Raw genomic sequence first — 25,742 nt, forward strand, 5'->3', positions numbered from 1 at the left:
ACTTCGGTATTAAACAAAGCTGCTCATTCCGTAGATGGCTGCAAAAATAACAGCTGGATTAAAACCTACAGTCACAGTAGGCAGCTACCCAAACATTCCCTGTTACAGCAAATAATTGTCACAGCTCACATGTCACTGTATTGCTACGAGCATGCTCACTTGAAGCAAAGCTAAGGAGTTCTAAAGTTGAGGGCCAGGTATTAATATGGCTTAGTTTGGCCTAAATGAGTGGTGTTTCAGTGTATTTTTGTATTCATGTTTCATCAGCAAATTTTGCAAGAGAATATGAAGTAAGGCAAGTAATTGTTCCCTGTGTGAGGTAGTACTTCCTTTTATCCTGGGTTCTAGTATTATATGAGAGGGAGAGAACTTTTCCGCAGTCACCTTCTCCACCCCATTAGCGTATATGTGAAGTTAGGATTTTTCACCTCAGTGTGTTTTATATTTGCTCACATTGGAATTCATTTTAATGCCCATTTGCTTAGTTGGAAGAGATCCTTTTGGAGCTCCTTGCAGTCCCCTTTCGTTTTTACCACTGGTGTCAGAGAAAACTTGGCCACCTCATTGCTCACTCCAGATCCTTTTGGATTAAGTCAAAATGCACTGATTTCCATAAAGGTCTGTAAAGGAACCTACTGCTTACTTAGCACTACTGCAACAACTGTCCATTCATTCCTGCTCTGTGGATGATTCTCTTATCTCATGACTGTTAAGTTTCCTCCGGCCAAAATCTAATTGTATGTTCATTGGTACTTCTGTTGTTCTAAGTTATTTTGTTGTAGGTTATTGTGAAGGAAAGTGAAAAAAACAGCAAAGATTAGAAGAATTAGTTTACATTCTAATTGTATATTTTAAAAATATTTTTATTGTGGCATGTTGTCCAACCACAGTTTATAAGAATGTTATAAATTGTAATAATATGTTTCATTGTTTTAAAAGGCACTGATAGGACTGTATGCATGACTTCACTAGTCTGTTTCATTGACTGATGAACAAGAGTCATAATAGATGAAAGGCTTATTGGATAGTGTTAGTCATAGTTGTGCAACCTCTTTTGTTATCTGTTCTAGACCTATTATTTTAGCTGGGTGCAGATTAATGGTAACTCTGTTTTTATTTCCAATGGTACCCTCTCACATGAGGAAGGCTGCTTCTGCTCACAGAAGAGTTTGTTTTATGCCTCAGAGTTGAGCAGTTTGTGAGAAAGGTGATTCTAAATCCAAATAGGTTTTCCTCCTTGTACCACCTTTTGGAAAAGTGGAAGCATGGAAACTGATATGGAACCTACCTATTATAGTTCTATGTGAAATCTTGTGTAAAGATTCGTAGAGCAGTGTCAGCAGCTGTTTTTCTTTTGCCTGTGATTATGTCTCAAGTCATAATATTTAGGTTTATTGGCACTTAGATCTGATGAATTAATTTTTTTCCTGCGTATTTTACAGGAGAGACAAAGACAGCTAGAGAGTATGGGCATTTCCCTTGAAACTTCTGGCATCAAGGTTGGGGAAGATAAGTGCTACCTGGTGAATCTAAATGCAGATCCTGCACTCAATGAATTACTGGTTTACTATTTAAAGGTAAAAAGGCATTAAATTCCGTAGTGTTTTGGAGCTTCCCTTGAAAAACTGCGCTAAATTTGAATTTGTGGGATTATATCTACATTAGGGACGCGGGTGGCGCTGTGGTCTAAACCAATGAGCCTAGGGCTTGCCGATCGGAAGATTGGTGGTTTGAATCCCTGTGACGGGGTGAGCTTATGTTGCCTGGTCCCAGCTCCTGCCAATCTAGCAGTTCGAAAGTACACCACAAAGTGCAAGTAGATGAATAGGTACTGCTCCAGCGGGAAGGTAAACGGCGTTTCCGTGTGTTGCTCTGGTTTCACCAGAAGCGGCTTAGTCATGCTGGCCACATGACCCGGAAAAACTGTCCGCGGGCAAGCGTCGGCTCCCTCGGCCAGTAAAGCAAGATGAGCGCTGCAAACCCTAGAGTCGTTCATGACTGGACTTAACTGTCAGGGGTACTTTACCTTTACCTTTTTAAATCTACATTGGTTCTTAAAGTATGGGACTGAAACTTCCTTACTTGTTTTTAATAAAAAAACTTTTCAGTCAGTACTTTATTTGCAAAAACTAAAAGACATTGCAGAAAATCCGTTGCTCCTTCCATTTTTTAACCTGATCATTCACTATGATTCTCTCAGTTTAACCCTTCCTTGTAAGTGGTCAAAAAGGCTAATATGAATTCTTGTGTAGGCAAGTGCTCTTACTTCTAAGGCTTTATCATAATTTTGGCCCAGGAAGGAGAAATTTAGATTCTGTGTTAACTTCTGCTGTTTGTTATGCACATAGTCCATACCATTGTGAATTTAATTTTGATAATCAGTTCATATATCTCAGCAAAAAAATAAAATGATGAGATAGTTTGCTGTATGTATTCAGTTTATTGATAGGCATACTAATAAATGTGTATAAAGATAGCTTTTTCATTCCGTGTCCTCTATCTCTTAAGATTCAAGCCAAGTTTTTCTTTCTCGTATATAGTACTCAGTACTGATTCAGGTTTTTTGTTATACAGTGGTACCTCGGGATGCAAACGGGATCCGCTCCGGAGCCCCGTTTGCATCCTGAATAGAACGTAAGATGCGACTGCGTGTGTGCGTGGGTCGCGTTTTGCCGCTTCTGCGCATGCGCGTGACGTCATTTTGACCACCTGCGCATGTGTGAGCGGCGAAACCTGGAAGTAACGTGCTCCGTTACTTCTGGGTCACCGTGGAGTGCAACCCAAAAATACTTATCCTGAAGCATATTTATCCCGAGGTATGACTGTAGTTAAATTGGATTGCTATTAGTAGATTTCAGATGGGTAATTGTTGTAATAATTAAACCTAGCTCTTTTATCTTTGTTCTTAGGAACCTATTTTCTTAGACCTATATAATAAATGCAACCAAATGTTTCTAATGTTATAAGCAGAAATTACTGTGAACAATTAAACTGTGAAAATATTTCTAGTTTGCAAAGGCAATTGGTTAATCCCATGTACAGCATTATGTCTCAATCTTTGTATAATAATTAAGTGTGGGCATATATTTCTGTGAGATCAGTTTTAGAGAGTTTGTACAGGGGCCTTGTTACCTCTGCCAGGCTAGCAATAGTTTCACTGTGTAATGAATATGGCCATGGGATTCCAGGGTGGATTGCACATACTTTGTGATGAATTAGTATGTGCCTATGTCAATAAAAGCAGCAGATTTATTTTCATTGTAATTGTCTTAACCAGGATCATACTAGGGTTGGTGCAGATACTTCTCAGGATATACAGCTATTTGGCATAGGGATCCAACCAGAACACTGCGAGATAGACATTGCACCAGATGGGGAAGTTTCTCTTTCACCAAAAGAAAATGCAAGGTAAGAGAAATGCAAATTCAGTTTCAACCTACAAAAAAGGGTAGCATTCATGTTTGTAGAGAAATTTATAGAAAAGCACCCTGATAAGAAAAGTGGAAAACTCCACATATTTAGTTTTGATACCGTCATAATGATAAGAGCAATAAAATAAGTGCTTGTGCTGTTCTTGATGCATAAGCATACCGGGAGAGATGCTTCTCATATCATATGAGAATTAAACTGCTCAGACCTTTCTTTGAAATATGGAGCAGTACGTAAATTACCTTAATATTATAACAACAATAAAAGGTAAAACAAAGCTATGTCCCAGAATATTTTTCTCTGTAATCTTTCTAGGTGTTTGACTTTGGAAATATTTGAGCATTGCCAAAAAAGAATGCTAAGAAAAAACAAATGTTAGAGGTGAACCACAACAAAATCAGTCAGTTTAAAGGAGTTCCCATAACTTCTTGATGCCAGTACTAGCAACATGATAAGTGAAACAGATATCCTGTAATCATGATTGCATACACCAATTATTAATAATCCAAATTTGTGGAGTACTTAAGAGTAAGTTTTTTGAATACTATTAAGGGAAAGGATTCCCACCAATATCACCATGTCCAAATAAAATCTAAATCTCTTTGAAGACATGATACCAGCTTTAAGGACAAATTAGGAATGTAAATGTATAGAAATAAGCACAGTGTATTCTACATAAGCTTTATTTATACTTTTTGCATGGTATACTTTAGTGTGTTATACTCCAGTGCTGTAGCCATAAGAGAACAAAATTCCAAACAGATGGTGTTCTGTGTTGTTATGATAGAATTCCATTGCTAGGAGTTAGTCATTTTGATTGGCAAGAACAAAGAAGCATGTCACTGAAAAAATTTATAACTAAATAGGCTTTGTTTAATTTGTGCTTCATCCAAAATGCCTTAATAGGCGCAAACCTTGTTACCAAAGTTACAACTGACAGTACATTGAATCATTTCATTGCTGATTCTCATGGAGATTGAAAGTAACTTCTTTGTGATATGGAGATGAATTAAAATACTGTTTCACTTTTATTCACCACACTTGGAACCCAGAGATTTTTTTTCAGCAGTAAAAGAAATAGAAGACAGCTGTTTTAAACGCTACCTTTCTAACAAAATTAGGTGCACAATGATTAACTTCCCTGTTTCTGCTTGCCCAAATTTAAGGGCAGTGAAAATGTATACAAAGCTGCCTCTCTAACATTTCCTCTAAGGTCTGCACCAAAAATGTGTTCTTTCTGCTGTGGCTAATGTGAAATAAACTTCTTTTAATCAGAGTAACCTAGTTTTGGAAGATTGTTTTTTAAACTCTGGGAGCAACATATGTACAAGTCTCATTAAGGAGGTTTTAACTGGGTTTGTGCAGACTGCTTACGGTAAACAGCCTGTGACCCAATTACTTAAACATATATGCTGCATTGCTAAAGCCAAGCCACTGTCTGTCCTGTATACAGTAAAGAGGTGCTGCAGCAGCAATAATAATTTGTCAGTAGAGATCAGGCTCTTGTTACAGCCTTCATGACTTTTATTTCACACATTTTATGCATGTTTAGGGGTTTCTGTTAGGAGGCCTTTGTGGTGCTGAATCAAGAGAAAACACTTCTTCATTCTTCTCCACGTTAAGTGAATAGGTAATACATCCAAAAGTAGAGAGCTTTCCCAGTCTGCATCTGTATTGGAAGAGTTTTTTAAAAATATGTTTTAATTGTTTTATTGTTTCTGTCTTTGTCACCCTGAGCACCTTTGAGAGGAAGGATGGGATACAAATTAAATAATCTATTAACACTTTTATCCGAGAGCTAGGAACAAGCAGGCTGGAAAAAAGAGAGCACATGTCTGTTTGAGTATCTGCAACACCCACTAAGACTCATAAGGCAATTACTTCTTTGGGACACTCTGCATAATCAAGTAATGCAAACTGTAACTGTCGGAGCTCAGGATGTAGACTTTTCACTATCTGGTCAGTTTAGCACACATCATCAGGTTGGAATGGAAAATTGTAAAGGGCCTTTTTCCTATCCTTAAAACTTCTCATGCCTCTTCAGAGAAGCACACCTCACACTTTGAAAACCATAGAAATGAGAGGCTATGAAGAAAGCACATGTGTTTGCACTGCTGAATGTATATATTTCTGCTTGCCCCTTCTCACAAAGTATTTGTATGTGCCTTGGTTGAGCCCAGAAACAAAAAAACCACCTTGTTTCTCCTGATGTGTTTCATGTGAGTAAGAATATATTTTATAACATGGTTCCTGGCAGCTAGGTGATACACACTCTTCACTGTCCCTGCTGGACCAAAGAGCAAGAGTGATCAGTGGGTAGGAGAGAATTTGTCCCCTTCTGCATCTCTGTCTTATTTAACAATTCCCGTGGACCAGAGTGGGTAATGTTTTGTGACTACTGGGAATTGCTGTTGGAGAACTCAGATTTTAAAGAATAATTTGTCTTTTTAATCTTGTGCTTTGCTTTCAGATCCTGTGTAAATGGCACGTTGGTGTGTTCTGTGACACAGTTGTGGCATGGAGATAGAATCTTATGGGGAAACAACCACTTCTTTAGGTAATCTCTCTCTCTTTCTCTCTCTCCCCCCCTTCTTTATTTAGAGAGCTATGTCCAAATATTATTAGTGAAGAATCTTGCTTCCAAAGAATGAGGCTAAATAGATGAACTTCTTTGTTACAGCTCAGACTTCTATAGTGTTAGTTTTTGGGCAATTAGTCTGTCTAGGTTTCCATCTAGTCCACACAGTATCTTCTAAGATAATATTTCTCCTGTTATGATACTCTGTTGAATAGAGCTTGAATTTGTGAGCGTATTTTCATAAAACTGAAATCAATCCAGTCTTAAATACCAATCACTTGCTTTAGAGCAAGTACCAGGAGCTATGCATCCTGACATGAACAGCCTTGAACAGAAGATGGAAGCAAATTGGCTTGCATTGTGTTTGGCAAATACCGTATTTTTCACCCTATAGGATGCACCGGCCCATAGGACGCACCTAGATTTGGGGGGGGGGGAATAAAGGGAAAAAAATTATTTTCCCCCCCCCCAGGCGTGGGGGTCGCAGAGCGCAGCTTCGGCATCGCTCTGGGAGTTTGCGGGGCTGGGGGCGGGGGAAGCCCGAGCTTCCCCCGTCCCCAGCCCCCAGAACGGGTCCCAGAGCGCAGCTTCGGCATCGCTCTGGGAGCTTGCGGGGCTGGGGGCGGGGGAAGCCCGAGCTTCCCCCGACCCCAGCCCCCAGAACGGGTCCCAGAGCGCAGCTTCGCATCGGTCTGGGAGCTTGCCGGACTGGGGGGATAGCTTCCTGAAACCTGGAGAGCGAGAGTGATCAGTGCACACCGACCCCTATCGCTCTCCAGGCTTCAGCGAAAGCCTGCATTCGCCCCATAGGACGCACACACATTTCCCCTTCATTTTTGGAGGGGAAAAAGTGCGTCCTATAGGGCGAAAAATACGGTACTACATTGTAGTGTAGAAATTTGTTGCTTTTAAGTCATTGTTATATGTACCCTTGTACATGGGGAGAACAATGTCTCAGTAAAAAGATAAATCTGTTGTGACTCATTGTTAGTTGTGGGATAACCTAACTACAGTTGCTCTGGCAACCTCTAGTCTAGATTACTGCAACACATTATACTTAGGGCTGCCTCTGAATAGGGTTTGGAAGCTTCAGCTGGTAGAGAATTTGGCAGCCAGGTTGCTGACTGGGGCAAGATGGTTTGAGCATATTACACTGATCCTGGCCCACCTGGCTCCCAGTTAGTTTCTGGGCCCAATTCAGAGTGCTGATTTTGACCTATAAAGCCTTGAGCTGCTCAGGATTGCAATACCTCAAGGACTGCCTCTCCCCACATGAACCAACCTGGACCCTGTGATACTCATGTGAGGCCCTTCTTCATGTGCCTCCTCCACGAGAGGTCTGGAGGGTGGCAACACAAGAACAGGCCTTTTCTGCAGTGGTTCCCCGCTTGTGGAATGCAATTTCCCCAGGGAGGTTCATCTGGCATCTTCATTCTACACTTTTAGGTGCTAGGTGAAAATGTTCCTCTTCAACCAAGCCTTTGGCTGACTAACATCCATATCCTTTTAAATGTGTTTTGCGGGAAGTTATTGTTTTGGTTTGTTTTTGTTCTTGTTTTTCTTATATATTTTGTGTTTTTATCTTGTATTTATATGCTGTGAGCTGTCATGAGATCTATGGACTGTATGCAAATTTAATAAATAAATAAAAAATATATATGTTACTGTACCTTTAAGATGAATAGAATCTTAAGAGCAAGACTTGTCAGTTGGCTTTGTCTGTTAGAGAAGGTTAAGATTAAATTCAGTGAAGGTTGTACATATTTGTCTCCTTACTTATTAATCTACAGTCAACACTGTACCTTCCTTTGTTTTGGAACAACCTGCAGCGTGCCTTTCCTCCCTGCTCATGGGTTGTTAAGTATAGAAAGATCTGATCCACAGAATCCAGCATTTTAAAAATGGATTTACCAAGGTATTTCATAACTACTTTCTCAACTTTTTAACAGAATCAATCTGCCTAAGAGAAAGCGAAGAGATTGGTTGAAAGACTCTGAAAAAGAGCAGCAGTTAGCAGAACATGATCTAGATGCAGCCAGCGAAGCTTCTTCGGAACCAGACTATAACTATGAGTTTGCACAAATGGAAGTCATAATGAAAACACTGAATAGCAATGGTAAGAAGCTGGTGCTCAGCATCACTGAAAATGTCAGACAGGAGCACATAAATTTCAAGGTCCTGGCAATAGATAGGTTCTTTAATCTGTTCCCTTGTCCTGATGGTTGTAAATAAGGAATGGATAATTTTGTTGTGTTCAGTAACTGTTGTGACTTTCTGGGAATAGAGACTGTGGAGGAGTAAATCATGTATGACCAACTGATCCCAATTATATTTACTAGGAAGTAAGTGGAGTTTTATGGGATTTACCTCATGCTCATCTTGCTTTTCTTATATAGACCCTGCAGTAGAAAATGGTACTTTGGATCTTTTATCTCTCACCCTCTCACCTTCTGATCACTGTGGCTGTAGAATTGTGTTAAGAAGTAGCAAAGCTGAATTATTAACAATGTAGATAATGAATTTTAAGATTTGCTGGTGCTTTCCTTATCTAGATCCAGTACAAAATGTGGTCCAGGTCTTGGAGAAACAATACTTGGAAGAAAAGCGTAGCGCTTTGGAAGAGCAGAGGATGATGTATGAGCGTGAGCTGGAGCAACTCCGACAGCAGCTTTCTCCGGAAAGACGGTATCAGCATTCTAGTGACAGGCTTTCAGAAGCTACCCAGACAGCGCAGCAGAAAGTGAACCTTTGGTCAGAAGAGAGGTGAGAGCATTGATATTAAAACCATAAGTAACTATGAAAGAATGAGTGACGGAAGAAAAATACTATTGTGTGTGTGAATCTGTCCAGGACAATCTTTCATCCAGATCCCAAATAACTTTAGAACACCCTTCCTGCAAACGTGCTATGAGTAAGCTAACCATACTCAAACTGCTTGTTGTAAAACTTAGTACCATTTAAATTCTTCAAACGCAGGACTCATTGGGGCCCGGGCATTTGGTATGTACCTTCCGTAACTAGAATGTAGTCCTGCTTACCTAGTAATTCTGACTGATTTGGTCTCATCTGCGTTGTCTTCTCAGTTAAGGACCAATCATGTCATAGCACAGGCACTGTGCAGTGCCCATATGGTCAGAATTACTGCAGGGCTTTCAAGGGAAACTCATTATAGCTCTTGTATAACTTGTAGGTTTCATCTTGGTATACATATAATTTTTCTCAGAATGCCTATAAAGACGGATTAGCACGGTGGGACTTGTTTTGTTACCAAATGGCATTTCCAAGATAGCCTTGACATGTATTAAAAAAATAGGAAGCATTCTCTCATTTAAAGCTATTATTTTCTCTTGTTAAAATATTTGAACATAATTTTTAAAATCTGGAATAATTAATATTCTTATGTTTACAACCTTGATCATTGTTTCTGCCAATGTCTTCTTACCAAGTTCTCAATTTCCCAATTAATATTCTACTACTCCTCTCCATTTTCTTTCCCACCCCTAGGGATGAGTTATTTCGACAGAGCCTAGCAAAATTAAGAGAGCAGATAGTTAAGGCCAACACATTAGTGAGGGAAGCAAATTTATTGGCTGAAGAAATGAGCAAGCTAACAGATTATCAAGTGACACTGCAGATTCCTGCTGCTAACCTGAGTGCCAATAGGAAGGTAAGAAAATTGATAATTGAAACTATTTTGTAAAAGCCCTTGGAAGTCATTTGAGTCCAGAAGTAGAGAATGAACAAGTGCATGAGGGAGAGAAAATGGAACATAAATTAAAAGAGTTGTATGGATTGAATAGATATAGCTTCTCTAAACTTTCTATCTCACTGAGCTGATACAATATTATAATACCCGTAAACATACAGTAGAAACAAGACATTCATGCCTGTACTATCTTGATATGTTTCCAGTCATTTATGGTTTCTAGTTCTCAGCCACCATTATATAAATAATTGGAAAATGCAAGAGAATGTACCAAAATATTAACATAGCTATGTAGCATATGTTGTTTGAGTTTAAATTTGAAAAATGGAATCACTTTGTTAAAATGCATATTTTATCTACTTAAGATACTTTGTCTTGTCTTTGTTTAGAGAGGAGCAATAGTAAGCGAACCAGCTATTCAAGTAAGAAGAAAAGGGAAAAGTACTCAAGTATGGACCATAGAGAAGCTGGAAAACAAGTTAATTGACATGAGAGATCTGTATCAAGAATGGAAGGAAAGAGCCCATGAGGTATTCAACCTCAGTTTTTCAGTTTGGCTAAAATCGTACTCTTTTAATAAAAACAGAATATTTCTAAAAGCATTATATAGCACAGTTGTGCATATTCATGTAAGCATTTCTGCTGTTTATCAAACAGCAGTGCTACATTCAGTTGTATGTTTATCCTAATATTTGTAGTTTATTTCCCTTATACATGTCTGGGAACAGACTACAATGACTACATTTGGAACTTAGTATCTCTAAAACTATTTCAGTATTATACAGAAAGATCATGTCTTGCATGGAGGTTACATTCTGAGGATGGCGTGTAGACAAAAACCACCTCCTTGGAACTGCCCCCACTCAAGCACCCTTATCCTTTCTGGAGCCATGCTCCAAGCAGACCTTGCCCCACAAGCAAGGCAGAGAGTTCTAAGCTCCCTTGCTTACTAGGCTCTGGGAGGTTCTCTTGCAGGCCATCTATGTTCCTGCCAGCTTATGCGAGAGCCTTCCAGAGCCCAATAAGCAAGGCAGAGAGCTTAGAAGCTCTTTCTGCACTGGCGAAACTGTGTGCAAAAAGTGCTTTTAAGCGCTCTGGCTTCTGTGCATTTAATTTGAGTAACTTCAACCTGTCAGCCTTCAACTGTGTAAAGTTGAAATCACACATGCTAAGCCTGTGTCAGTTGCAATCGTCCTGCAATTTATTTTGCTCTGCATATGAGATTTTAAAATAGTGTGCTTTTGGATATGTTTACAGGTAAGTGTATTTTTTAGTCTAAGTGAGGCAATATTTTTAGTATTCATCAGAAATTTTAATGCAAATGTTTGCTAATATTTGACCTACTATAAGGAATGTCAGATTTTCCATACTTTGTTTCTTCAAAGCACATCAGCACTGAGTCCTACTATTTTAAGTGAATGGATAACAACTTAATATAATTCAGGATTTAATTATACGGTTGTTTCAACATAAAATGCTATCTGCCTGAACATGATAATCAACATAGTACTTCGTGCAATGTAGTATTCATTGACTGCATCAAAAACCAGTACAAACAGTTTTTGTTGTTAGTATTTTTGCACACAGGGAATTTAATTTTGGTCTTCTGTGAGGAACACAAAATTGTTGGAAGTGTTGCTACTCATTTACAGTATTTAAATGAGGAATAAGCTTTTGGTGTTAATAAGAGTTAGGTTTGTATACATAGAATAATAGAATCATAGAACTGTAGAGATGTAGAGTTGAAAGGAACCTCAAGGGTCATATAGTCCGACCCTCTGCAATGCAGGAATCTCAACTAAAGCATGCATGGCAGATGGTCATCCAACCTCTGCTTAAAAACCTCCAATGAAGGAAAGTCCACTACCTCCTGAGTGAGACGATTCCACTGTTAAAGAGCTCTTAGAAAGCTCTTTCTGATGTTTAGTTAGAATCTCCTTATAACTTGAAGCCATTGGTTTGGGTCCTAGTCTCCAAAGCCGGAGAAACAAGTTTGCTCCATCCACCATGTGACAGTCCTTTAGCTATTTGAAGATGGCTGTTATATCTCCTCTTTTACAGATTAAGCATACCCAGTTCCCTCAACCGTTCCTCATAAGGTTTGGTTTCCAGACCTTTGATCATCTTGGTCACCCTCCTCCTCCATACATTCCAGCTTGTCAATATCCTTCTTAAATTATGGTGCCTAGAACTGGACACAGTACCCCAGTTGTGGTCTGACCAAGGCATAATAGAGTGGAAATATTGCTTTCCTTGATCAGGTCCCTATGCTTCTGCTTATGCTTCCTAGAATAGCATTAGGTTTGTTTGCTGCTGTATCACACTGTTGACTCGTGTTAAGCTTGCAGACCAGTAAGACCCCTAGATCCTTTTCACGTGTACTACTGGCAAGCCAGGTGTCCCCTATCTTATATTTGTGCAGCTGGTTCTTCCTGCCTAAGTGTAGAACCATACATGTGTCCGTATTGAAATACATTTTGTTAGTTTGGGCCCAGTTCTCCAGTCTGCTCAGGTCATCTTGCATCCCGATTCTGTCTTCAGCAGCAATGGTGTCATCTGCAGATTTGATGAACATCCCTTCAATACCTTCATCCAAGTAATTTAGAAATAGGTTGAACAACAACAGGCCCAGGGCAGGTGCTCTATATACACTCTAGTGCTCTACATATACTCTTGTTTTCTGCTATCATCTGACCTGCCTTGTTTAGACATGTTGCACAGTGGTGAAATGGGAATTTGAATATGACTTTATTGGGCGTAGCTCATAATTTTTTAGCACATCCATGTTGGATCACAATGCTAAATCATTTTTGTTTTTGAAATTTTAATTGTCTTTTTAAAAAAAAACAGATGAAGAGACTCACTGGAAAAAGAGGTGATCCTTTCTATGAAGCACAAGAAAACCACAATTTAATTGGTGTAGCGAATGTCTTTTTGGAGTGCCTTTTCTGTGACGTTAAACTTCAGTATGCAGTACCAATAATCAGCCAGCAGGGGGAGGTAAGTTTCAGTCTCTGGTGTCATCTATTCTGTTTTGTTTATGAAGGCAAAACTTTGCTATGAGCGGCACATATGTATTCAGGAAGGAAAAGCACAATAAATCCACTATTAATGCATCAGTGATGTCTTGCTGCATACACCTGCAATAAGACAGCAGTCAGGATGGGCCCACAGTCTTGGGACAAGAGAAGATTGGTGCCACTGAAACATTGAATGGAAATGCTTTGAATAGAGGGCAAATGACCAAGCCACTGAATTTCATGTCCTGACAACCAAATTTTTGACTATAGTTCACTTGCTCCTCCGGTGTTCTAAATCTAGAAGTCAAATCAAAGGGGGAAGTTGTGAGTACACAGAAGGCAATTCAAAACAACTATCAATAACTTCCATTTTATTTTTAAATATGTAAATTTGGATAATAGCTGAGCAAGGAAATGAGAATTTTACTGGTTAGATACTGAGCACCACATCTTACATGTGAACCTCCATAATGTCAAGTTGGATCTGAGACAGATTTGAGAATGGTCGTATGTAATGTGCAATTGTTATCTGCATGCTGTTTTTCTGTTCAGTTGAAGCTACAATTATATTTATATATGTAAGTATGTGGATTACTGATGTTATGCAGTACTACAAGGTCTTCAATATTAATATTTTTGGGGTGCAGGTTGCAGGGCGTCTGCATGTTGAAGTGATGCGTGTCACTGGTGTTGTCCCAGAACGCCTAGTGGAAGGAGATGATTCTTCTGAAAACTCAAGTGAAAGTGGAAGTATAGAAATCATGGACAACAATGGAGAAATTACTCACAGGCCAAAAAAACTCACCTGCAGGGTATGGACATATGTATATTAATATTTTAATAGGATATACATATATTTTACCTATGTAATACTCTAAACATTTTGCATGTCTTACAATCAGCAGTGGGAAATACCTTGTCACTCATTCATTTCCAGTTGGTTGCCATACACCTTCAGAGATTTAGTTTATCTTTATTTGTCATATGTTCATACTATAGTCTGCACATTGGATGGAAGTTTTAGACAAGTAAAGTCAACAATTTAAAAATGTAAGCCATTCATTGGGGTTAGTTAATTTACAGCAGTTGAAGTTTTCAATGCTTGTCCAGCAGTACATGTGTGTGGACAAGGATTACCAAATAATCTTATGATGCTTTTGTTTGTTAAACATATTGTATATATTGAGTGTTAATTTTTAGATTGTTTTATGAGCCTAGCTGTGAGATAAAATTGGCCTTACTTAGTCAACCATTGTCTATATTCTGAGTATAGCTGAATATATTAATATAAATATGCCAGTATATTGAATTACAGTTTTACTGTTGTCTAGGTAAAAATTAAAGAAGCAACAGGACTACCTTTGAATCTCTCAAACTTTGTCTTTTGTCAATACACCTTCTGGGATCAGTGTGAGTCAACTGTTGCAGCACCAGTTGTAGACCCAGATGTGCCTTCACCTCTGAACAAGGATGTCCAGTTTACAGTGACTTTTGCTCATTGTAAGGTAATTTAGTTTGGTTGGAATGCTAGAAAAATACATTTGAGTCATATTTTACACACACACACACACACACACACACACACACACGTATGATTCCATCCTACTGTACAGTGAGATGGAGATGAAACAAGGGGTTCTAATACCTTCATTAAACAACAACAAAAATTCCTTTCCATTGCTTTCAAGTGCCTCCCCCACCAATTACCTTCAGTCCATTCCACTCACCTTTTGGGCAGGCCACCACACTCTGGGCCACAGTTTGGGAACCCTGACATAGGTTAAACAGAATTCTGCAAGTCATTAGTGGCATTGAATGCTGGAGTTGTGTAACCTGCTCCTGGTACTTTTATTTGTGATTTCCAGTGGAAAGAGGAAGGAAGACAGAACATACAACTTGGTTCTTAGGAAACCTAGTCAGAGAGAAGATGTGACTAGCCTATTCACTGTTATGGAAAATGGGATTGGATTAAGGAAATGAAACATTCATTCTTTCACAAAAACATATTAGTTAGGAGTGAGTTAGTCTGGCAAACTTTCTGGTCTCTGAAAATGGAGCTTTGTTATTCCTAAAATGTTTGGTGGTTATGCTTATTTCAATAAATCTCATTAGAACAGGGACTACAATATTAAATATGTTGTAGTAATCAACACAAAATATGGAATTTTGACTACCTGTGCAAATATAACTGAATTATTAATATAAAATAGTGGTCTGTTCAGTATTATACAAAATTCTGCATTTTACCTGGTTCATGGAATTAATATCTTCATTGGGAGTTTTTTTCTGCCCACAAGAACATTTGAACATTCACCTGGTTTTTTAATCATAGAGCTGATAAAAATCATGCTTTAAGTGTTTTGCAGTAAGTATTGCAATTTTCTAGGATTATGTGGTGAATGTAACAGAAGAATTTCTGGAGTTCATTCAAGATGGAGCACTTGCTATTGAGGTATGGGGTCACAGATGTGCTGGAAACGGCAGTTCCATATGGGAGGTGGATACTCTTCATGCAAAAACCAGGACCTTGAGAGACAGGTAAACCTATGTTGTATTTTCCTTATAGTAGTGAAGCCTCACTTCAAATATAGGGAGAAAGGAGGAAGTACAGCACATGTGCCAGGGATGAATTGAGAGCTAGAGGGTGATGGGTGTGTATGCCTGTGAAAGGTGGTAGGAGAGAAATTGAGTACAAAGAAGAGATTTCTCATAGTCTTCTTTCTGCAATAATATTTGATTTGTTAATTACTAATTGTATTGTTGCTTCCTGCCCTTGGCACCTTGGGGAAGAAGGGTGGGATAAAAATCTAATAAATAGATAAAATGAATGGTTCTACAAATTTCCACTAAAGTGTGAGGAGTATTCATACTACTCATTGCTTTTTGGATTGTCTCTAGGTGGAATGAAGTGACACGTCGAATAGAAATGTGGGTTTCAATTCAAGAACTGAATGAACTGGGGGACTATACAGCTGTGGAGCTCCACCAGGCAAAGGATGTAAATACAGGAGGGATTTTCCAGCTTCGACAGGTACAATTAATTTTATCCCTCCCAGATAAGAATACTAAAGTGTGTTTACATTAATTTACATGTTTCCCTACTTATATGACCAGGGTCATTCTCGCAGAGTTCAGGTGATGGTTAAACCAGTACAGCATTCGGGAACATTGCCACTTATGGTAGAAGCCATTCTGTCTATCTCCATTGGCTGTGTGACTGCCAGATCAACCAAATTGCAACGGGGGTTGGACAGTTACCAGGTAGGATAAGTGGCTTTAAAGTGCTAAATTATTATATTGTGGTGCAGATTTGTTGTTTTCACTTGTGCCTTTGAAGGATACTGTGTGGAATTTGTATGTACACTTGAAGCAAGGCATGGATGATAGCTTCTCAAGGGCCATTAGGAATGGCAGCTAAATGGAACATCATGTCTTGAACTGGCATCCCTTGAATGCCAGATACAATATCAAATTGGTGACTTTCAGGGGCTTGTAACCTTTCAGGGGCATCTTGCTGGCCATTATCAGAAACTGAATGCTGAGTAGATGAAGTTTGCTGATGGGAATTGTAGTTCAAAATATTTGGAGGACACCAAGTTGGAGCAGGCTGGTTTTAAAAGTTTATTGTAAACTAGTCATCACAAGCTTCAGGTACAATCTCTTCCTCTTTTGTAAGCCCGATGGGGAGACTGAAAGGGCTACCTGGAGATGCTAGCAATTGAACCTGAGACCTTCTGCATTCAAAAGCAGATGCTCTGCCATTGAGCTACAGCCCTTCCCCTCAACAACCACTTGCTCACCTCTTGGGCTCTGTGCATTTGTATACGAAGAAGTGACTTACACTTGATGTGCTTTGGAGGGACTGAATCCAAGTCTTCCCTCCATCCACAATGGCCTTGTTTGCATGTAACCTTAAATCATAGTTAAAACAACAACAACAACAACAACAACAACAACAACAACAACAACAACAACAACAACTCTGGAAGGGCTCTCCAGCCTTTTTGGGCCCATAGGCACATTTGCAAACCAGACAAATAGTTGTTGGCAACCCCCCCCCCGCCCCCTTTTCAAGCCTAATTTCAGCAGCCTCCTTTCTGTGACATGTGGTAGGACACAAGCCTGAATCTGCCTTGTAGGGTGGGCAAAGCTCATGATTTGTATCTCTCCGTATAAATCAAAAGTGGTAAGCCAAGCACAAATATTGGCTTCCACTCATGACTTATTTGGAAGGAAACAAGCCATGAGCCCAAGTTTGCATGTCACTACAAGACAGACTCTGGCTTCTTTCCTTTCCTGCATGGCATAGTCAGGTGCGAAGGAAGGAGGAAAATATTTGTGCACAATAAAACATAGTTTATTTGAAGCTACAGTTTAACATTGAACGTGAACCTGGCTATTATGTGATTGCTGAATGCCCACTGTTACATCAAAGATGTGTAGACTGAGGGCATAATGATAAAGATCCAGCATAAATTACCAGAGATAAACCTCATGTAGAAGAACAGGTGGACACTTCTCCCATCAGTCATGTGCTTCAAAAAGTGAACTAATTAATTTAAAACAAAACAACAACCCAATGCTTGAAAGCATGAAGATATCATATACATAGTTAATGTCTCTAGAAAGCAAGGGAGCATCATTGCATGAATTTTGCTTCTACGTGATTAGGTATTAGCCTGGAGGTCCTGACTCTCAAAGCTTTTTACAGTAAGTGGTAAAGAGGAGCAGCACATGTCTGTTCTCTTCACCATACTAGTGGGTCATTAAACCTTTATATAAACAAAGAAAATAAATAAAATAAGGTTTGATGCTTTCTGTTCTGTCTTGTTCTAATTTGTGTCCATGATGTTTGCTCTTATTTGGAGTTTGTTAGCAAGAAAAATGCATGTTCTCTATGTTTATAAAGTTTATTTTTTTCTACCAGAGAGGAGATGATGATGATGATGGTGATATGGATAGTTATCAGGTATTGCTGCTGCTGCTGTTGTTGTCGAATCACATAGCATGGGGCACAGCTAATGCTAATAGTTATCAACTCCAAAAAGTTACTGAAATAATTTGCTCTTGGAACTTTATGCATTAAAAGACACTGATTTAAAGAACAAGCATCTCAGCTTAATTTGACAATACACTGTGCTCTTTCATGTGACATTTCTAATGATCAATATATTAAAGATTTATTTAGATTGTTGAGAATTAAGAAACAGCATGGTGGCTTGCAACTTAATTAAAACAACTGTCAATAAAACAATGTAAAACAGATGCAGGAGATACAAGATAGCAAAGAAATTTCAGGGAGGGAAAAGCCGAGGATTAAAAACCATGTCAAGTACCTCCCAGAAAAGGAATGTCTTCACTCACTGATGAAAGTCCATCAAAAAGGGGACAAAACAGACTTCCCTGGGAAGGAAGTCCCGCAGAGCCTGGGCAAGGCAACAGAGAAAGTTGTATTGTGTGTCAAATTCAGATGTTGGTGTAATGCAACGGAGATGTACAAGAGAGATCTATAGACATCTCTTATATGGTAGAATTGAGGCCAAAAGCTGAATTCTTCATTTTTTTAACTAAATAATGTTTGAAATCATAATAATTTTTACATACAATTATTTGTCATCCATAATTTTTACAGGTTTCATTAAATCACATTTTGTTCAGTGCAATAACAAAAGCATCAAATATTTGTGTGTACTGTACTGTTAAACCATTTTTTAATAATAAAAAGCTAGTCCTGTAAAATTTACTTTCCTGATGCCTACAGCTTTAATATATTTATGAATTAATGAATTCTGTATGAAGGCTTCTTAATATTAAGGGTTTTTTAAAAAACTTTTTAACAAGCAACAAAAAACAAAACACCAGTTGTATAAATGTAGGTATCTATGCAAATACCCTAGTAAGTTGTACAGTTGTTCCAAAAACCTACAGCTCAAACTACAGGTGATGGCTGATTCAAATGCCTAAAGCTCCTCTCTGAGCCAGTCCTGTGAAACAAGGAAACTAGAAGTCCAATTTAGGAGTATAAGGAATAAATGGGTGAGCAGTGCTAAACACCCACATCCACACACCAGAGGCAACTCAACACACACTGCTTACCTTCTTGCAACCTTCTCCCCAAGCACTCTTCTCACAGATAGAGACACTTCTGGTATTTAGCCTGGATGAGGAGAAAATGGCTTCAGAGAACAAACTGCAAGTAGATAAACCACAAGGAGAGGGAAGGCTTTGCACTTCCCATCCAGGAGGACCCCCACCTCCATAAATATGGTACTTCGATAAGTTAGGCAGATTTAAATACACCATCCTGCTGTCAACAGTAGTTTGAGCCTGAATTAGCTACTAACTTGCTTCAAGCGATTCGTGGCACTTCCTGGTAATGAATTATGAAGAATGGATCAAACATTCCTTTAATACCAGAAAGCATGATTGCATGATGGGTTTTTGTTTGCATGTGGATGATTTAGTTACTCTGGTAACAGCTTCTCATAATGGAGTTAATAGAGGTTTAAGGGTATATATGTTGATGTCTCTTTAATTGTTTTCTCTTTCATATGCTACTAAATCGTTTGTTGGCCAATGCATTATTTTTCTGCTTGGATCTAAATCACAAATTTGCAAGAGACAAAATACACAAAGAGCTCTAACTATGGAGTGGGTGGTGCAATTTCAGCTTTTCATTGTTTATGCTCTTTGCAAGTTGGGTGAGCTTCCCTTCTTGGGTTATCTACTATCTGATGTAAAGGTGAATGAACACTATTTGTTAACATCTTCCAATCAAAGCTGAAAACAGCATAAAATTAAATGTGCATGTTGTATATGTTAAAAAAAACCAACTCTCTTTTTCCATAGGAGGAAGACTTAAATTGTGTGAGAGAGAGATGGTCAGAGGCACTAATAAAACGCAGAGAATATCTAGATGAACAGATTAAAAAAATCAGCAATAAACAAGGTTCGTGGATCTTGTGATTTAATTATAAGAATTTTTCATTCCTTTGTATCAAAAAAGAATGTTAGCCTAGTGTATTACTGATTTATTTTTAAAAGTTGTTTGTATTTGAAAGGCTTTTTGTGATGTTCAGGTCATTATAAAGTGAAAAATTAGGATAATTCGCTCATTACAAAGTGAATCCACCTTTGAGAGCAGAATTTTCATTAGCTTTGTTGGATCTAATCTGCATTCATTGGAATCCAAAACTAACCTATCACTTTGCTACTCTTAAATAATTGGAAAATGTATTATTAACCCGTTGTTTTCTGGATGCCCCTGGAAAAACTACTTCCACAGTATGTGACCAATAGTCCACTCTTCATATCCGATATCTCATTATAGATAAAACAGAAGATGACATGGAAAGAGAAGCACGTCTTGTAGAACAGTGGGTAGGGCTAACAGAAGAAAGAAATGCTGTGCTAGTCCCAGCACCAGACAGTGGGATCCCAGGTGCTCCTGCAAATTGGTAGGTTGACTGAAATGCATTATATTTCAGCTTGCTTGCAAAATAACTTTTGAGTGAATATTGTATGCGGTTAACAGGATAGTAAAGATCTGAGGGAAGAATAAGCTGCTAAAATGCTAAATGTGTGTTCATCTTTTTTTTAAAAAATGACCTTTATATTCCTCAACACAGAACATTAGTGCCCTTAGTTCAGCTAAAAACTTATTACAACTAGAAGAAATACTGCTGAAGTGAACTGGTTGGTTTTTTTGCTGGTCTATGTATCCTGAAGATTTATCTCACCCTGAGATCTTTGGATTAAGGGCAGGATATAAATATTTTAATATATAGAAAATAAAAAAGGTTTCTGGCGGTATAATGCACAGTCATGTAATAATGTAGAACCGGGGTTTATATACAAGTTCATTTACAGATTCCATAATATTTCCTGTTTTATTAATGCTTGTAGTAGGTGTTAACACCTGTACTGGGGTCCTGAAGTAAAAAAGACACACTTTCTCCTGTCTCCACATTTCGCTCAATTATGCATTGAGATGATTAGATTCAGGACTTGCATCCAGCTCCAAACACTTCATTTCCATAAAACTAGGGACTGTTTAGGAGATATAGTAGAGAAAATATCACCACCCCACCCCTGTGAATTCTTTTCTCTTTTATGAACCATGGGACTAGGAGCTCTCCTGTTAGGGTCCAAGGATACACTGTAACATTTTGTTGTAGGTTCCCCCTAGTTAATGTCATTTGTTTTTAACGCTTTCAGTTTTCCATTAAAATATATTTGCATGTGTATGGTTTATTTTATTAACTGGGTTGTTTCCTTACTGTTAGGATCCCACCTTCTGGAATGGAAACACATATACCTGTACTTTTCCTTGATTTGAATGGTAAGTTACAGCTTATGAAGGGAGTGGAAGTATGAATTCCCTTGAATATGCTTGACGTATTTATATGCTTTCGTATTGCCGGTGTTTTATTGCTGTTTGGGAATCTGAAGTGCTGCAGATCTGGATCTGGTGGCTTTTAAATAATCCAGGTTTTTCTGTTTATTGAATGTATTGAAAGAAGCACAGTTGTCGGGCATTAGAGTTCTTCCATCATGTGTAAAGACACATTCTTAAACATCTTCATCAAAAGTTCCAAAACGATATTTTGCAATGATTTGTATTTGTTGCCATGTACTTGCATTGTGGGGTAACAAATTGCATTAAGCTGCTGTATACAAATGTAACATGAGAAGTGTAAGTCTATCCTATCTAAAGCATTGTTTTCCAATTATGCATGATATCTGTGTAACATGTTTAAGACTGGGACATAGGAAATAATTAAAGCTAAAAAAAAATGTCTTGTAACTTAATTTTATTTTTTGTTAGCTGATGACCTCAGTGCCAACGAACAGCTTATAGGTCCACATGCATCAGGAGTAAATTCAATACTACCAAAAGAGCATGGAAGTCAATTCTTTTATCTACCAATCATAAAACACAGCAAAGATGAGGTAAATTCCTAGTGAGCTATTCTGTACAGTAGATGTGTGGCTATTATATTTTTACTGTTTGCATTTTGCCAATCCATTTTCTTTCTTTTTCAATACATTTAATGCTACATTATACCTTTGAAACCTTGAATTAGAGTTTACTCTTTTCTACTTGATTTTTGTTGAACAAGTGTGCATAGTTTATTGTTATTCAGAATAACCTCTTAACAAAGTGATCTTTGATTAGCTCTTAATTCATGTGGGGTTGAAATACTTACATTTTGAAGAATAAACATTTAATATTCTTGAATTGTATAAATGAAGTCCAACTTCTTCTTAAAGTCACTATGTAGGTGTTCCTTTCTTCTGATAGATACTTACAGCTAGTAAAGACTCTTCTCCTGCAAGAGAGGGGAGTGGTTGTGGTCGGGAGCCGGACTCCGCCTCAAGCAGGGGGCGTTAGCCCCCTGCCTCCCAGTCACCTGGCTGGCGCCCACGGGCAGGCACCCAACCAGGTGCCTGCGAGGGGGCGTGTTTAGCAGCCTAAATTGCTGCGGCACCAGCCTTCCGGCCTCACTTTTCGTCGTCCCGTTGCAAGTCACCCACCCTCCACTCCCTTAGAGCTCAGGGTCTCAGTTTTCTTTTGGCCTTGCTATGGACCTTAGGTTGGTCGCCCTGGTTGTGTGGGGGGCCTGGTAGGAATTTTTCCATTTGGCATTAGGCTTTTTGGTTTCTTCGCCTACCTCGTAGCAATCCTCACAACCTTCGTGGTATTGGTGGGTAGGTTAGGCATTGGAATAAAGTGGTGTGGTGTGTTGAAGGGCTAGGTGTGGCCATCACCTGCACCTTCAATTTTGAGTATTCCGTTAAAGGAATCCAGCGGTCGTGTATTCTGTCGGATGCTTGCGTGGCGGGAGGCCGTGGCACGACCCTCGGTGACATCAGGGGAGAGCTTAAAGTTGGATTAGCATCAACAGGCTCCACCTACTGGTGAATAAACCCCCCTGTTTTAGACTCACCCCTCTCTGAGGGGGTGGAGTCAGCTGACGTAATCCAATGCCTAAGCCAATACCTTTTCACTTGCTGTAATCAATAAAGTTGTGGCCTTTTATTGCCCATTAACCTTATATCACGTGTCCTTGTGTTTTCATTCCACTACGCGGGGATCGGGTCCTCGAACCACAACGTAATATTCCACGCCCTTTCTCCAAAGCCTTAGAAAATGGTAAATGCACTGACTTCCATGCTAGTGCTAAAAAAGTCTTAGTTAATATATCCATAGCTGTCTCCCTGTGTGCTCCACTCACTTACCGTATTTTTCGCCCTATAGGACGCCCTTTTTCCCCTCCAAAAATGAAGGGGAAATGTGTGTGCATCCTATGGGGCAAATGCAGGCTTTCGCTGAAGCCTGGAGAGCGAGAGGGGTCGGTGCGGAGAGCCCCACCGCCAGCCCCACAAGCTCGGGGGACAGCGAGGAGGCGGAACGTTAGAAGGCTTGTTAGAAGGCTGGCGGGGGGGAGAAGCCTGCTCCTCCCCGTCGTCAGCCCCGCAAACTTGGGGAAGAGGGGAGGCGCAGCGCACCATCCCGCTGTCTCCCGACCTGGTTTGGAGGCTGGCGGCAGCTTCGGCATGGCTCTGGGTCCTGTTCTGGAGGCTGGGGGAGGGGGAAGCTTGGGCTTCCCCCGCCCCAGCCCCGCGCCTGGGGGGGAAAAATAATTTCCCCCCTTCCCCCCCCCCCAAATCTAGGTGCGTCCTATGGGCCGGTGCGTCCTATAGGGCGAAAAATACGGTACCTTTTTAGTTGTCCCAAAGGGATGGTTTATGGATTTAATTTAATATCTTGGTTTATTATGTCTTTGATACCCTGTGAAACATCCATCGATTATTAACCTGAATACATTTCTACCAAAAGTGGGCCAATATTTCCTTGCTTCTTCAACATGAATCAGATAGGTACACTGGGATACATTTTTGCAATTCTTACAGGGATATAATGCCATGTACAGTGGAACCTTGGTTCCCAAAAAGCTTGGCTCCCAAACAAATTGGCTCCCGAACGCCGCAAACCTGGAAGTAAGCGTTCTGGTTTGTGAATGTTTTTTGAAAGCCAAACATCCATTTCGACTGTCGGCATTGTTTCTGGGGCCAATCAGCCAATCAGAAGCCATGCCTTGGTTTGCGAACGTTTTTGAAGTTGAACGGACTTCCAGAATGGATTGAGTTCAGGAACCAAGGCACCACTGTATACAATATATTATAAAAGTTTCTATTGAATCCACACAAAGTAAAATAGTTTTTGGCTCATTATTTCTATATATAATGTCATTCTATACCTGTCATTCTAACAATAATTTCTTTCTCTGAATTTTGTTTTATTAGTTGTTTCTTGTAGATTTCTGATAATAATTCAAAATATGGAAGAAGTCTGCTTATGTTTGTTCCTCTTATAACATTTTTATTGGGCTTCTAGACTGGCAATTTAGCGTTTGGTTTGTTTTATGCAAACTGAGCATATTATAAAATAGCAAGTTGATTCCCACCTCTTCCTCCGTGGCAAAATGTCTTTATACGTGTGAAACCATGTACTAGTGCAACTAATATTGCACATGGTGATAATGGTTAATTTTTGGTGCAGATCAGTCATCCAGGCTGGAGCTTATTCAGATTCTTCAGTGGTATGTTAAAAATCAGCAATAGAAAAATAAATATGATCTTAGGCAGAATCTTCATTTTATAACTTTTGCTTTTACTGACAATGAAATGAGTAATTTTACTAATCTATACATACCCTGTTTGTTTTGTCCCAATATGGACAAGCAGTTGGTTTATAATAGATTTGAAATATTGATTGATAAAGATATCCCTAGCTATTTTATTCTTGGTTGCTTAATGTGAGAAGGGAGGGGATATTTCCTTACTCACTTTATTTAAAAAAGCCAACCACCTTCTGCTCCAGCGGTTTTCCCAAACCCATAGTCCTGCCACCATTTAATATTACTTATACCCTTAGCGCCCTTAACTTATCAGTAACCTGAGTAACTGTTGATATCAATGTAGTACTAAGACTATCAGGTATAGCTATTATATTTGACAAAGAAATCAATGTTTATTTATTGCATTATGCAGTGCACAATGCGGTGCACAATTACTTTATACTACCTACTTAAAAGGATATGCACTTTCTTAAGATGTTGCTTAAATGCAGCTTATTTTACACTATTACTAAAATAAGTCAGCTTTGAAGGACATAATTTAAGATTCTTTTGCCAGATTGTTCTATTTACTCCATCCCAGTTAAGCCTCACCAACTCTATAACTGAGGACCTTTACTGAAGCCTCTCTTTTGACCTGTACTGACCTGTTGAAGCACAGGGCTGTTTCCGTTGCTCTGCCCTGGAATCTTTCTCTCCTACCAGACACCAGACAGAGCCTGGCATTCCAAACTACCTCTCACTTCTTCTCCTCTCTTCAGCCTGAGCCAAGCCAATTCAGCTACCTCAGCCTTCCTTTCATGTCCTCTTCTTCCTTAATCATCTTCCTCTGCTCTCTTCTTCTGGCTGCCCACCATGAACACCAAGCACCAACAAATGCTGACTCCTCTCTGAGCAACATGGACTAACCCTAACTGACCTTAACTGCCATATATTCACTTCTTCTGCCCCCTCTGGTCCAGCCCCAGCCAATCACATTGTCTAACTGAATATTCTAAACCTGCAACCACCAATCAAAATGTGGGTACGTTTTATTCTTCTTTTGCATACTGATAGTTCTGTCTCCAACCCCTCCTTGGCTGTCTGTTTAGCTCCCCCAGTGACAGTTAAACCAACTGCTACCTGATCAGGCAAAGCACTTTCCCCATCAAATACATTACAAAAAAAATTGACAGAGGTACTATTCTACTCAGTTTTACTTAGACTCATTGAAACCATGGGACTTTAATTGTGTTCATTAATTGCTTTTGTTAATGTCGTGTTAATTGTCTAAGCATTTCTGTATTTCAGGAATGTTAAAACGGTAGGTTAAACATTTAAGCAATTCAGATCAGTTTCCTTTATAATATTCTACCAAATTGTGCTCC

The 25,742-nt window shown here is 39.2% G+C and overlaps 1 protein-coding gene and 2 long non-coding RNA genes across 8 annotated transcripts in view; 1 reads left to right on the forward strand and 2 right to left on the reverse strand.

The window, feature by feature from the left end:
* KIF13A (kinesin family member 13A) overlaps positions 1 to 25,742 on the forward strand; it is a 70,598-nt gene that overhangs the window by 26,728 nt on the left and 18,128 nt on the right. For 4 of the 6 annotated variants that reach the window (XM_081873333.1, XM_081873336.1, XM_081873332.1 and 1 more), the window contains exons 13-30: positions 1,443 to 1,577; positions 3,278 to 3,408; positions 5,900 to 5,986; positions 7,957 to 8,123; positions 8,560 to 8,770; positions 9,512 to 9,674; positions 10,103 to 10,243; positions 12,564 to 12,713; positions 13,381 to 13,545; positions 14,065 to 14,238; positions 15,120 to 15,271; positions 15,632 to 15,764; positions 15,848 to 15,994; positions 17,661 to 17,702; positions 19,583 to 19,682; positions 20,064 to 20,190; positions 21,019 to 21,074; positions 21,561 to 21,685. In XM_081873333.1, the coding sequence (XP_081729459.1) occupies positions 1,443 to 1,577; positions 3,278 to 3,408; positions 5,900 to 5,986; positions 7,957 to 8,123; positions 8,560 to 8,770; positions 9,512 to 9,674; positions 10,103 to 10,243; positions 12,564 to 12,713; positions 13,381 to 13,545; positions 14,065 to 14,238; positions 15,120 to 15,271; positions 15,632 to 15,764; positions 15,848 to 15,994; positions 17,661 to 17,702; positions 19,583 to 19,682; positions 20,064 to 20,190; positions 21,019 to 21,074; positions 21,561 to 21,685 (2,406 nt within the window). The remainder of the gene's footprint in view (positions 1 to 1,442; positions 1,578 to 3,277; positions 3,409 to 5,899; positions 5,987 to 7,956; positions 8,124 to 8,559; positions 8,771 to 9,511; positions 9,675 to 10,102; positions 10,244 to 12,563; positions 12,714 to 13,380; positions 13,546 to 14,064; positions 14,239 to 15,119; positions 15,272 to 15,631; positions 15,765 to 15,847; positions 15,995 to 17,660; positions 17,703 to 19,582; positions 19,683 to 20,063; positions 20,191 to 21,018; positions 21,075 to 21,560; positions 21,686 to 25,742) is intronic. The other 2 variants (XM_081873334.1, XM_081873337.1) reach the window with 1 other exon arrangement.
* On the reverse strand, positions 3,444 to 8,553 carry LOC309348374. Its single transcript, XR_014159367.1, has 3 exons — positions 8,375 to 8,553; positions 7,678 to 7,726; positions 3,444 to 5,098 (listed from the first exon to the last, which is right to left on the reverse strand). It is a non-coding gene; the product is annotated as an uncharacterized lncRNA (long non-coding RNA).
* On the reverse strand, positions 14,176 to 25,739 carry LOC309348361. The gene is made up of 3 exons (XR_014159349.1): positions 25,023 to 25,739; positions 18,070 to 18,890; positions 14,176 to 14,260 (listed from the first exon to the last, which is right to left on the reverse strand). It is a non-coding gene; the product is annotated as an uncharacterized lncRNA (long non-coding RNA).

This window comes from Podarcis erhardii (genome assembly GCF_964252035.2).
Source record: "Podarcis erhardii genome assembly, chromosome: 8".
In the NCBI taxonomy this organism is placed as follows: Eukaryota; Metazoa; Chordata; class Lepidosauria; order Squamata; family Lacertidae; genus Podarcis; species Podarcis erhardii.